Source organism: Astyanax mexicanus, chromosome 5, assembly GCF_023375975.1.
Source record: "Astyanax mexicanus isolate ESR-SI-001 chromosome 5, AstMex3_surface, whole genome shotgun sequence".
Taxonomy (NCBI): Eukaryota; Metazoa; Chordata; class Actinopteri; order Characiformes; family Acestrorhamphidae; genus Astyanax; species Astyanax mexicanus.
Genome location: NC_064412.1, coordinates 31,535,533 through 31,548,629, shown reverse-complemented (window position 1 = coordinate 31,548,629; position 13,097 = coordinate 31,535,533). Strand labels below are relative to the sequence as shown.

At 36.9% G+C, this 13,097-nt stretch overlaps 1 protein-coding gene across 2 annotated transcripts; it reads right to left on the bottom strand.

Annotated features, from left to right (window-relative positions):
* Positions 1-3,870: 3,870 nt before the first annotated feature.
* Positions 3,871-12,537, bottom strand: LOC103024248 (endoplasmic reticulum resident protein 27). Of its 2 annotated transcripts, none has more exons than XM_049479836.1 (7): positions 12,430-12,537; positions 10,467-10,561; positions 8,060-8,197; positions 7,741-7,857; positions 6,590-6,715; positions 4,539-4,736; positions 3,871-3,959 (listed from the first exon to the last, which is right to left on the bottom strand). In XM_049479836.1, the coding sequence occupies exons 1-7, from the start codon at positions 12,485-12,487 to the stop codon at positions 3,915-3,917; spliced, it is 777 nt and encodes a 258-aa protein (XP_049335793.1). In that variant the 5' UTR covers positions 12,488-12,537; the 3' UTR covers positions 3,871-3,914. The 2 variants fall into 2 exon arrangements, with proteins under 2 accessions (XP_049335793.1, XP_049335794.1); XM_049479837.1 differs by having other exon boundaries at positions 10,467-10,552; positions 12,430-12,529.
* Between the last annotated feature and the right edge of the window lie 560 nt (positions 12,538-13,097).

Below are 13,097 nucleotides of genomic sequence, written 5' to 3'. Positions count from 1 at the left end.
ATTTATTGGCTTGTGTAATGTGAACACCACAACACCCACATAACCCCAGCTTAAGGCAGATGAGTGTAGTTTAGTGTTAATTATACAGCAATGCAGAGATTTCTGTGATGAGCACCTGCTATTAGAGGAGAGCATAGTGGCTACTTTTTTACAGGAATCTGTATGGATAATATATTATAATTTATAATAGTTTTAGTCTCATTATATTTACTTTAGTCTAGTTCAGTCTAGTTTCATATAGAGTATAGAGTACATATTTGTTTCATTTTACTATTTTAGATTTGTGTTATTATTTTGATATTATGTATTGCTAATGTTTACTGCAACAAATAAAACAAAATGTAACAAAGTTACCATACAATGTTTTAAAACTAATTGAGCTTTAAAGACAGTGAGACAAGTAGAGCCAAGTGTCTGAAATGACACAACCTAAGAAGCTGCACAACCAGCTTTTTTGTTTAATTTTTACTTCTAATAAATTTATATATGTGTAATAAATCACGTCATAGCTTTCGTTTTTAAGTCTTTTTAAGTATTTTTGTTTAGTGATTTTTGTCATGTTTTTTTTTTCACTAATGTTTTTCGTCATAATTTTCTTAACAAAATGATCACTGTTGACTGTAATATGATATGAGACGATATGTGGATTATGTCTATAGTTCACTTGAGTCTTTATTTACCTCAGAACACCAGAAGCTAGCGACTCAATGCTAGTTAATAGGTGAACTCAGCAGTGAGGATTAGCCTGTATGCTAACTGTTTTATGAGATAAATTAATGGCTGAGGTTTGAGCTGAGAATGATGTAACTGTGCTGGTTAGATATGGTAAGTTCTGCTGTTTGATATGATATGTGTATAATATTTGTACATTACTCTGGTCTTCAGTTATGAGCCGCTTAGTCAACCTACTTAACATTACAGTCACTGGAACTGTAGCATCAGGTCAAAGTGCACCAAGGAAGGTGAATAATCAGCGTTTTTTAATCTTTTCTGTGATTAATTAAAGCATTAATTTGACCGACCTGTTTTAATGAGTTTTCTCTGTCTATATTACCCAGATTCCGATTTATTTATGTATCTGTGTGATGTGCTGGAAAAACAAGCTGGGGCCATCTCTCAGTTTACAGGACCTAAAGAATCTACTGCTAACTTCTTTCTGCCAGATACCACAGCTCTCTCTCTCTCTCTGTCTTATTCCTTCACCATACAACTTATCCTCTCCAGCTCATCATCATCTCACCATTTACAGTGTGTTGTGGCTTCTGTGTTTTTTCAAGGTCGCCCTGATGCTGATTACAGTACACAGCCACAAACACATCCCATCACGCTCTGTGGTTTAGATAGCTAAACATAATCTCTCTCTCTCTCTCCCTTTCTTTCTCTCTCTCTCTCTCTCTCTCTCTCTTGCTTCAAGGAAAGAAAAGCTGTGTCTATTAAACTTCCTGATAGGTCAGAGTAAACTGGCTACTTGGCTTTCCAGGAGAAATAAAATGCAGGGGGGCGGAGCAACAGACCCAGAGGAGATGTTGAGAGTGGCAGTGAGAATTAGGCTTCGAATTGAACATGCCTATTTTAGGATGACCCATAATCTCCAAATGTTTTATCGTGTGTGGGGTCAGGGTGGGCTATTATGTGAACCTGATGAAAATGATGTTTTACTTTTGTCTTTTTAATTTCTTTTTATTCCTTTCTTTTTATCACTAGTGATATAGGATAATAATGTGTTTGTTTTAAGAGAGATTTTTTTTCTCTCTCTCCATGTTCAGGTAAACTATTGTTATAATAAAGTTGATTTCAAAGTCAATCTCTCTCTCTCTCTCTCTTTCTCTCTTCCTCTCTCTCTGTCAGAAAGCTTTGTGAGCTTGGTATGTTATGCGGATCTAAGATTGGTCCAGTGGTTTGTTCTGAAAAGGGAAAGTTGGGGTTTCAGTGTGAAGTTCAGTTTTATGCAGACTGGGTTTCCCCCTGGAGGAGCTCCTGCTTTTATTTGGCTGAGGAAGGCTGATCATTATCTTGCTTCAGTCTGATCTACAACAATCTTGAAAAATCCAGACTTTCCAAGTTTAAGCTTTCCAACAATTTAAGTGAAGCAAATCATTTTAATTGCAGTAATTTGGTATTTTGAGGGATTTATACAGTCTATGCACCTGCAGGTGTATCACATCATAAAGAATAACCAATTGGTTAGCACTAGATATTATTACCTGAGCACTAGGTACCCTTATAAGAGCACCACATAATACAACTCTAATTAAAATTTGACACTTATCTGATTGCAGAGAGTATGAACCCAAGATATTTAAGCAATAATACACGAGAGGGAGTGCTATAATGTGTAATTTTGGCACTGCTGTGCTGCAGCTGTAGATCAGCACAGCAGTCCCAATATTACACGTTATAGCTCAAACCTTAAGTGTATTATTGTGATTATACCACAGTTCCATTATTGCTGTTTATTGAAAGATTTTGAGTTAAAGAGGACGAGAACATATGATCTTTTAAGTTCCACTGCTGCTCTGTTTGTAGCCGCACTGTTTGTAAGAGCTGCATCGTTACTAGGTTACCTGTATGTGGCGGAGTAATAAATGGAGAACTTTGGTTACAATGCATTACCAGCTGATAATGGCACTCATAAAACCTCTCTCAGCCAATCACATTGCAGGGTTGGAACTAACTGTGGTATAATTCATGTTTTACCTGGTCAACTATTTAATTAATAAATATACACCCATTCCTAAACTTCAGGCCTTTAATACATTCCAAAAACATATTGTGAGGGGGACAATTTAGGGCTAATTATCAGATAAAAAAAAGTCTTTTTGATGATGTGATTAAATATTATAATGGGTTATGATTCAGTATTCCACAATTTATTGCGGCACTTTAAGCAGGGGTGATACATTGCTATTTAAAATTATTTATGCCATAAGAACAGTGGAACTTTTTTCTACTGCATAAAATAACTGAACTAAATGTACTTGGAACAGAGAGCAGCACTGCTGCTTTGTGGTCTGGGTTCAAACACAACACGAAACTAACGTCTAGAGGAACTGCCACTATGATCAGGAGATCGCTAGTTCAAATACCGGTCATGCAGCTTGCCATCAGATTATAATTATTATATCAGCCATAATTGGTCTTGCTCTCTCTGGGCAGGTAGATGGCACTCTTTCCCCTCATCACTTCTAGAGTGATGATGCTCAGCACAAGGCGTCTGTGAGCTGATGTATAGGAATTGAGTCGCTGCACTTTCCTCCGAGCATGCTGTGATGCTACTCAGAAATGCTGTATCTGCAGCAGTTCAAAAAGAGGCGGTGGCTGACTTCACATGTATTGGTGGAAGCATGTGCTAGTCTTCACCCTCCTTGTGTTTTGGCATTACCTGTGATGGGAGATATACAGCTGAGTAGCAGTTGAATTGGCCGAGCTAAATCGGGAGAAAAAATGACATTTTTTAATAAGTTATAAGTCGGAATCACAACTTTACAAAGTGGTTCATGCTTTAAGGTCCTAAATTTGCAGGCCTGATATGAAGCAATGGAATATTAACAAATAAAATGAAATTGATCAGATTACTATCTCTTTATTCTCTCTGTGCAGAACTAAATTTGTCAGTGTGTGTCAGTTGTAGTAGGTGTTATGGGATGTGTTGGATGGTGAACTGAGTGTGCCAGACACAGCGATGCACCTGTGCACCAGTGGCCTGATAGAGACACAGCCTTCAAACAGACTACTCCACACTGCCACTCTCTCGCACACACACACACACACTGCTTCCTTCTGACTGTCTGCTTCTGTCTGTATCAAACACACACACACTTTATACACGCAATACTCATCATCAAACAAAATATCAGTCAAAAGTCTGTGTAAGACAGTGTAAAAAGCTTTATTATAAGTGGGTGTGTTCACATTTAGAGCTCACTCTTCTTTTTGTTTTCTTCAGACTCCTTTTCTTTCTGCAGGAAAAATGGAATATGGAGTTTATCCCATAATACACTGCACAGGCCAATTTGCTTTATATACATTATATAGAAATACATGCGAAATCCTTGTATCTCCAAAATACAATATATGATACACTGTATTTGATAGTAAAGGACAAGGTAAACTGTTGTCAATGATGATTGTTCCTCAATGTTTTAACTACTAGGCGGCATGGTGTCTTAGGCTACGTTCCCATTACCGGCTGAGGTGACTCAAATCTGATTTTTTTGCTCAATGTGGCACAGATCTGATTTTTCCATGGCTGTGTGAACGTGCCAAATCTGATTTTTTTATTTTTTCTAATCAGATTTGAGTCACTTTCATATGGACATGCAACATGAAAGTGAACAGTCAAATCGGAATCCATGCATCTTTTTGCTTTTACACATGCACTACTACATGCTTCTTTCTCATACCCACATATCTCTTGGTGCAGCTATGCAGCTATAGCTGCAAAAACAGCAAAGGCAAGACGAAAATCTAAACTAAATAAAAAAAAAGATACCGATTGCCCAAATAAAAACCAACACCGTTCACCAGAGCAGCCCTACCTGCAGCTCTCCACTGATGAAGGAATCACAGAAGTTCTGGACACGCTCAGTAGATATTTCACCCTCAGGCAGGAGAAAGGTCTTGTCTGAGTCTGCGTCATAGATGCCCACACGTGGCAGGTCACCTGGCTTCAGGTTGAAGTAGCCCAGTGCTCGTTCGTTTGACTTCACCTTCCCATTAATGAGGACAAACAGCATCTGCAGAAACACAGACAGTGCATGCATGCTTTATTATACATCAGTGTCTGTGAGCTTCTGAGCTAAAGCAGGAAACAATTTAAAACTGTTCATCCGTAAGATAAGATTACTAAGTGTCCAATGTTTAGTGTGGCTGGGGAGAGAGAGCCCACTTTCATTTATTGTTATAGCCTGACCCTACTGAATAAAGGAACTGAATTAAATATATTTTATTGTTCTTTTGGAAAAAATAATCTTAAATGTCTTGGCATGTAATTATCATATGCTATAATGTCTGGCAAACTGACACAACACCAATCACTGTATCAGCTTTCATGATATATGAATATTGACAGATTTACTTATTTAGTTACTGAAATACTTAACATAATCAGTTGTAGCAACTCAAAAGTGTATGATGATTTTAGCTATAACATGGCTATGTCACTGGGATGTTGCAGGGTTTATGCAAAGTGCTACTGAAGACAGTTCTACAATAATTTAACTTATTTCCAGACATTTTCAGTCAATTTAAAGTGCCTTTAAAATATGCAACATTGTCTGTTTTCAAACTATTTTGGAAAAAGTGTCAAGAACCAACAGTTTTCCTACATTTTAAGCAATGTTTATTTGATCTACACTGTAAAAAGTAACATCATAAAAGGGTGTGTCCCCCACCACTAACTCACCATCAGTGTGCAGTATTGCCCTCCAGGGCTACTTTCCTTCGGCACTCAGTTGTTTTGAAATAATGGTTGATTATCTGGCTACAGTGTTGTTGGCAATACATACAAGTTTCCATTTTCTTTACTGTGAAGTGTGACTTCATCCTGGCTAAGAGCTGCAAAGAAGGAGCTCTGCTAAGCTAAGTAAATAAAACTGTTATAAAAAAGACTTTCTTTTAAAGTCAAACTAGCACTTGATGTTATTTTACACAGATTTCTCTCCTGAAAACTGTTTTTTGGGGTTAGTAAAGCACTTTTGTTTATTTTTAGTAATCTTAGATTAACACACTATGGCTGGAGCTTTAGCATTAGCAGCTAACTGCTCCCGCAGAGCTAGCCGGGGTTAGCAGCAGGCTACAGGCTGATAATACTCCCCTCTGAATGGGGAAATAGCAGTTAGCAACTAATGCTAAAGCTACTCCAGTCTCGGTGCTGGAGAACTAAACTGAAACTCCTGTATAATGCTGTACTTCAGCAGAGTGGCTTTACTGCTCCTTATAACAAGACTGATAAAATTTATACATAAAACGCACTGGATTATAAGGTGCACTGACGATTTTTGGGAAAATTAAAAGATTTTAAATGCGAAAAATACGATAAATAAGTACCCAAGAGAAGGTTTTTTGACACAGAAACCTAGCTGCACTACTGAACCACATTTTAAAATGTAGCAGGAACCACATTTTATTCACAAGACCGATATAAAAAATAGCAGAGGACGCTCTGCAACATTTATACAGCAGAAATCAGACTATATTTAGTGCTAAAATGGGCAGTAAAAAGTAACATCTGTATCTTAAAACTTTATTTTTATTCAGCAACTATATATAAAGTTGTATGTACAATGACACAAATACACCATGAATATTTAACTGTGGACCCGCAGTATTTTTTCTGTTTTTTAGTGTTATTTACAGTAGTGTGATTTTCTGGAATAGTTCTAGATGGTTCAGGCTTCACGAAAGTTTTAAGCTGGTGGATATTAGGGTCAGTATTAGGGTTGCTATAATCACGATTCATTCAGACCCAATAAGTCCATTATATAATTACACGAGGAGCCGCTGGCTTCTTGTGAGTGATATTAATGAATTTGGCCTTATTAATCTAAAGCTGATCTCAGATCAGTGTGATGAGTGCCAGCAGTGCTACCTTGCCGGTATAGTGAGGTGCCAATGCTGCCAACTTCTCCTGCAGAGGTTTGTAGTCAGCACTCCCCCTGTTGGCAAAGAGCAGGAGATGCACCTTCACTTCTGACTGGAAAAGGCCAACTGCGGACTGTGAGAGAGAGCAACAGAGAGAGAGAGAGAGAGAGAGAGAGAGAAAGAGAGAGAGTGTAACTCATCATTTATAATTTACCCATAACCAAGTGAAGTGACACCTTCACCCGACCCATCCCTATGAAGCAACTATACATAAGATTATAAGTAATTTTTGCACCCTCTTATTATTTTACAGTTTTTAATGAATGCTGTATGATTTCATGATTGTTTTAAGATGATCTTTATTATTAAATTGATGAAACAAAGTTTAAATCTATGCAAACAAACTGATAACATTTCATAACTTTATTTAAATGAGGGGAATATTTAATATTACTGTTTTGCCGGTACATATATTAATTCAAAATACTAAAGCTCAGCACACTGTTCCAGTCCAAACTACTGCGCTGTTAATGTATTGAAACTCAATATCATCAGCCTTCTGAGTCTTCAGTTCACACCTCTGCTCGAGAACACAGACAGTGACTGAGAGTAAGAAGGTGATGAGCTATCTGCTGAGGAATGGAATTAGCCCTGAGTGACATAATAAGATTAGCATTTATTAATCCACCTTCTGACCAGTGCAGGAGAGTACAGGAGAGAAGACAGGAGAACAGACTAGAAAAGAAGAGACCAGAAGAAAACAGGGGGAGAAAAGACTAAATAGACTACAACAGAAGAGAAGAGAATATACTAGAAGAGAAGATAAAGGAGAGTAAAAAAGAGAAGATAATACTTGAGAAGTGACTAAAAGATGAGGATATAAAATAAGACAGTAGAAGATACTAGAAGAGAAGATACGAGAAGAAACTAGGAGAGAAGAGACAAGGAGAGACCCGACTAGAAAATAGACTAGATAACAAAATAGTAGAAGAGAACAGAAAGAAAACAGGATAAAAGACTAGAAGTGAAAAGAAAAGACACTAGAAGAGAAAAGATGAGAAGAGAAGATACTAGAAGAGAATAGAAGGAACTGAACGATGAGGAGAATAAAAGAAGACAGGAGACTAGAAAGGAAGAGAAGAGAAGGGAGTTTAGTACCGCTTGGTTGTATTCTGTGATGTAACGGATGTTGTTGATGGTGAAGAAGCGGACGAGTCCGTCAGTGTCCAATTTTTTTATCTTTTCTAGCAATAGGTTCTCCTGATGTTTATCAGCCTGCGGGTACACACACACACACACACAAATTTAAACACAAACTCTTTAAATTAAGGGTTTGGGTGATTAACTTAGACTTTACTAATGAGTTTTTTAGTTGGCAGAATTAAAAGAGTTCACAAAGTAGATTTCTCAGATATTCAGCCAAGAACATTTTATATAAAACTAATATGAGATAAGTGTGAAGAACAGCTGTGTGTACCTTCCTAAAGAGAGCGATGGTGTCCGACTCGATGCTGTAATTAGCCCACACCTCCTTCACACTGCACAGGGCAGCCGGAAGAGTCTTCATCTCTTCAACAGCCGCCAAAAACTCCTTATAACCATGGCCTTCATCAGTCTGTCTTACACACACACACACACACACACACACATATACAAACACACAAAACATAAAACTCTGTCAGTCTGGGAGCTATGTTAACTGTTTTCCATCTTACTGTCGAATAAAAAAAAACACACTTTAAAGGATGTAATTGATCATTAAGTATTATATTTTCTGTAACTATTTTCTATAAAATAATCAGAAGGTGTCATCAGCTAATTTATAAACACAGAATGTTATAAATGAGGAGACTTTTCAATGGTTGAGGTATAACTGGGAGTTCTGGTCACTCTCTACATATCTGTTTACATATTATGTCACACGCATACAAGCAAAAATACCCTTCCACATTCATGTCACATACCCATGAATCAGATATATGTCTGGTCTAACTAACAGCATATGAAAGGCTGTGTTCAAACTGCAGGAAATGAAGGTCCTCACTGTTGGGAAATTTTGCAGCTGAAGTTCTCCTAAATTTGGGACATTTTGCAGCTCAAGTATAAACCAATAGGGTGTTGGAATTGTACATGTTTATTAGGGGTGTCACGATTCTCTAAATCGGGGATTCGATTTTATTTCCGATTTTAGGGTCACGATTCAATTCGATTCTCGATTTTCTTTTTTCTTTTTTTTTTCTTTTTTTTACAGCAGAGAGGCCTATGCCAGTTTTAGATTAGTCTATGGTCAGTCATTGGTTTGATTAAACAAATTTACAATATCTTATTTCAAAAGGTGGGCTTGATACAAGTGATTCAAAGTGATACAAGTGATCTGTAATACACCACATTAGGCACTAATGGTCAAATTTAAATAATTTAATTAAGATATATATATAATGCCATCTAGTGGCTTTTTTTTGGTAGCAGCAGTTTGCACTATAAATAGAAAAATACAGGAACAGTCAAGTACAAAATAATAGAGCAATTAGAGCCTTAACAAACTGAACTCTATCCTACTATAACAGTTAAACATGAAAAATAAGACTTTAAGACTTTTTCGGTCCCTGAGAATGACAAGTTTTTTCTTTAACAAAGATATATTATTAACTTTATCTGAGAGAAAGATGCTCCCTAAGGTACTAAAACTATTAACATGTTTGAGGTTAGACAAAACAAATGTTATTTTTATATTTTCAAGTTTTTCTTTAAGAAGATGAGAATGTCCACATTCTCTGGAGAAAGGGCTGCTCTTTGAGCAGTCACAATGTCCGCGGCGTCGGCAACAGTGTGCTGTGCCATTTGCGTAGCTTAGAGGGAGGGATCGTCGATCCTCTTTTTGACTTCGAGGCTCGAGACCATGACATAATTTTATCGAAATCGTGGCACCCCTAATGTTTATATTTCTCATCCAATCACAATCAGATTGACCTTTTTTGGGTGGAGAGATTTATCTGGATAAGTGTTTTTTTAACAACGACAAGCCAGAATGAAAACAAGCTGGAATGAATTTGGAGTAACGAGGCTATTTTTTAAATGTGAGGAGTAGAAGGTATAGATAATTGCGTGAATATGTAAAGAGTAGAAGCCATAACCATAGCTTCATACTGTCTGTATTAATACATTTGTTGTTACTAGGGCACCCAATATGGACATCCATATGCATATAAGAAGCAGCTCTGCAGTGTGAATAAAGTTATATATCTGCCATGTGTAGACGGGTATGTCTAGTTAGAGTAAAAGCGAAGTTTGTGCTCAACAGTAAAATGTGAAAATGAGGCAAAATGAGTGGACAGTAAAAGCTGAGCCTTTTATAGAGTTGTGTGTTATGTGCTCAATTGAAGGCTTAAATGTAATTAAATCTGAACTGTGCTCTGCCCACTGTGTTCCCAGCTCCATGCCCTCGCTACCAGACTGTGTTTAGGTTCACGACAGGCTGCTCCCGCTTTTGTTTATGGAGACCAGGGAACTGCCAATCCCACAATGCCTCAGATGCACCCTCATTTCCTGCTCGGCTTCCTCCTCCGCACGGTGAGTTGGTCCAGAGGGCTCGGCATTCTGGGATGACGGCCGTCCACCACCACAGCGGCAGGCATTTCCTGGGCTCAAAATTCGCAGGCTTGATTTTGGGATTTCGGCTCAGATCAAATGCGGAGGTTCTGGCAGAGAGAGAGGGCGGAAGCTCACCCACACACTCGCCGCTATTTTCTCTTCGTCAGTCTGCATTCCTGCTCAACGCTGAGCGACTGCACCGATCACTCTCAGACTCGTTGCTAACCCTGCATCCCACACACAATACTACAACACACAAACTCACACACACTGTTACACACAGAGCCTCTGACCTTGAAGAACCCGATGATGACCACCTCAGCAGAGTCAATAAAGGCCTCAGCTGCAGCTACATTGGCCAGCCTGGGGAGGGCGCTGTCTGTAGAGACTGCAGGAGGTTAGCACACATAGGTGAAAAATAGGCCTTTAAATTACACTACATTACATTACATTACATTGTATTTAGTGAACACTTTTATCCAAATCTACCCAAATGATAAGGTACATAAGCTATAGATGACAAAAATTCAAGTAAAAAACATTAAGCAGGGCCTGAAAGAGGCCAGAAGGGTAATATTTGGATAGAGAAAGAAAGGAGGAATAGAGGAGGAGGGAGAGCAGAGAATGAGGTTAGAAGTGGTTAGTTTGTTAATATTACAGGATTATGGACAATTACCAAGAAGAATAACTGCAGGACAGCTATGCCAGCAATATAAATCCTTATTAATGGATCAAAATAAAAACATATCACAAAAAAATCTTTCTATCACCAAAATGGCCATTTACAAGAGTTGGAAAAAGTTTAAAAAGGCAATATAAAAGATTTTAATCCATCACATTCTGCAGCATTTTCACTGGCCAATGTATTATTAAATGTTGACATATAAGGAAAACAACTGCCATATTCAGATTATGTCGAACTATTTAAATAGTACAATGCAGATACAAGGTTTATGCATGAAATATTCTGTTTTTTAAAGAAGTTTCACATCAGCTTTATGAAGTTATAATTAACTAATAAATCATTATTCAGCATGCCTCACATTTTAAGAAATGATTCAAGCTCAAGGCTAAGCTGACAAAACATACTCAAAAATACGTAAATAGAATATATGATATATGTTTTATTATATATGTTAAGTACAATACCTAAGGCCCTGTCTACCTGTATCTGAATATTTAAAAAACATGAGATGTTTTTTTTTTTTAAATATTCCTTTTACACAAAGTTAAAAATACTTGCATGGGTGTGCTAGCCCTGTATGGATCGATAGTGCCTTATAAAGAGAGACATCAACAATATCACAAAAAAACTGTAAAATCTTTTGCCAAAATAGGAGTTTTACAATAGAAGGAAAAAACAGAACCAACAAGACAGAAGAAAACACAGATTTAATCCCAACTCTGTGTAGTGTACTATGCACATCACAAAATTATTGATTCTAAATCTAAATAGATAATAATATTATATATTTATTTTGGGACAGTATTTACATTTGATCATTTTATGTTGAAATTTTATACCTAGTTATTAATATGTAGTTTGATATAATGAGAATATACATTTTAGCCAAAGAATCAGAAACATGAGCTTGTTGAGACATAAGTATTTTTTTTATTAAGCTCACTTTTCTTTCCACATGACAACACTAAGTTTACAACAATAAAAAAAGTCACCTTGGATAATACTTTAATTTTCAGTGTAAATTGCACTTTCATGTGGATGGGAGGCATAGACACAGACAAAAACCCTTATATTTATAAAAATATCCAGATACCTGTAAAAAAAAGGCCTAAACTCTGTTTGGTGCATGTAGTATATTTTTATATTTTTAGAACATATGCAGTTTTTTGTAATAGGCCAGACAAATGTGTGTCACTTAAATGAATGCACCAATGTTCTGATTATTAGTGTTAAAGTATGTTAAAATATGTTTAAATTTTTTTTTTAAATATCGAAATTGAGTGTTAAAATGAAGTGTAAATGTAATATTAAAATGAAAGGAATGGTAAATGAAGGACAGGTTGAAGGGAAAGTTAAAGTTAAGATAATTTCCAGGTATTTTAAGAAAAATCTAAAGAATATTTCATTTAAATGTTTAATTTGAATCTATAAGATGGAAGACCTTTTCTGTACCTTGGATAAATGTTACCTTTATCTTTAATGTAATAAATAATTTATTACTAGGTTTTGTTACTATAAATAATAATTAATATACATATTTAAACTCGGTTATTAGTTTATGAGAAACATACCTTTATCTTCGGCAAAACAGCAGGTGGCCAGCAAAGAAAAGAGCAGAAAGAGACACATTTTGGGCGAATGACTAAAAAAGACAAAGCAGAAAGTGGAGAAAGAATATAAACTCTTTTTCCTCTGTATTTTGGCCCCTCCAGTGAATCACATGACCAGTTTGGCAGTGGTGATTGGTGGGTGTGTGAGAACAGGGCAGGTGTCTTTGACTGTCTGAAGCCAGAAGGTGTTGGGCTACGTGTCACTGTAGCACTGAGAGTTTCTGTTAGCGTGAGCTCTGATGACTCTAAGCTCTGCATCTGGCTGGAGGCATTCCGGTGATGAACGTGATCATGCGAGGTGCTGTAGTAGTGTCTGAGGGAAGGTCTCAAAAGGTCTCTGCCATCAACCACCACAACACCATTGTACGATTTGTCATAAGACTACACAGAAATCATATGTTCACCGCTTAAACATGTCATGCATGCATTCTCCTTGCTATTTAAAAGAAAAATAATATAAAACAGTTATTAAAGGACCAATACGAATTACATTTTCAGAAGGAAATGATCAGCATGTTTCATCAGATATTAAGGAAACATGCAAAGTTCAAGCACTGTAATCTTTTGTCAGCAGCACTTTACCCAGTATTCTCTTACTAGAACTGTGCAGTACATCACGGTCATCTGTT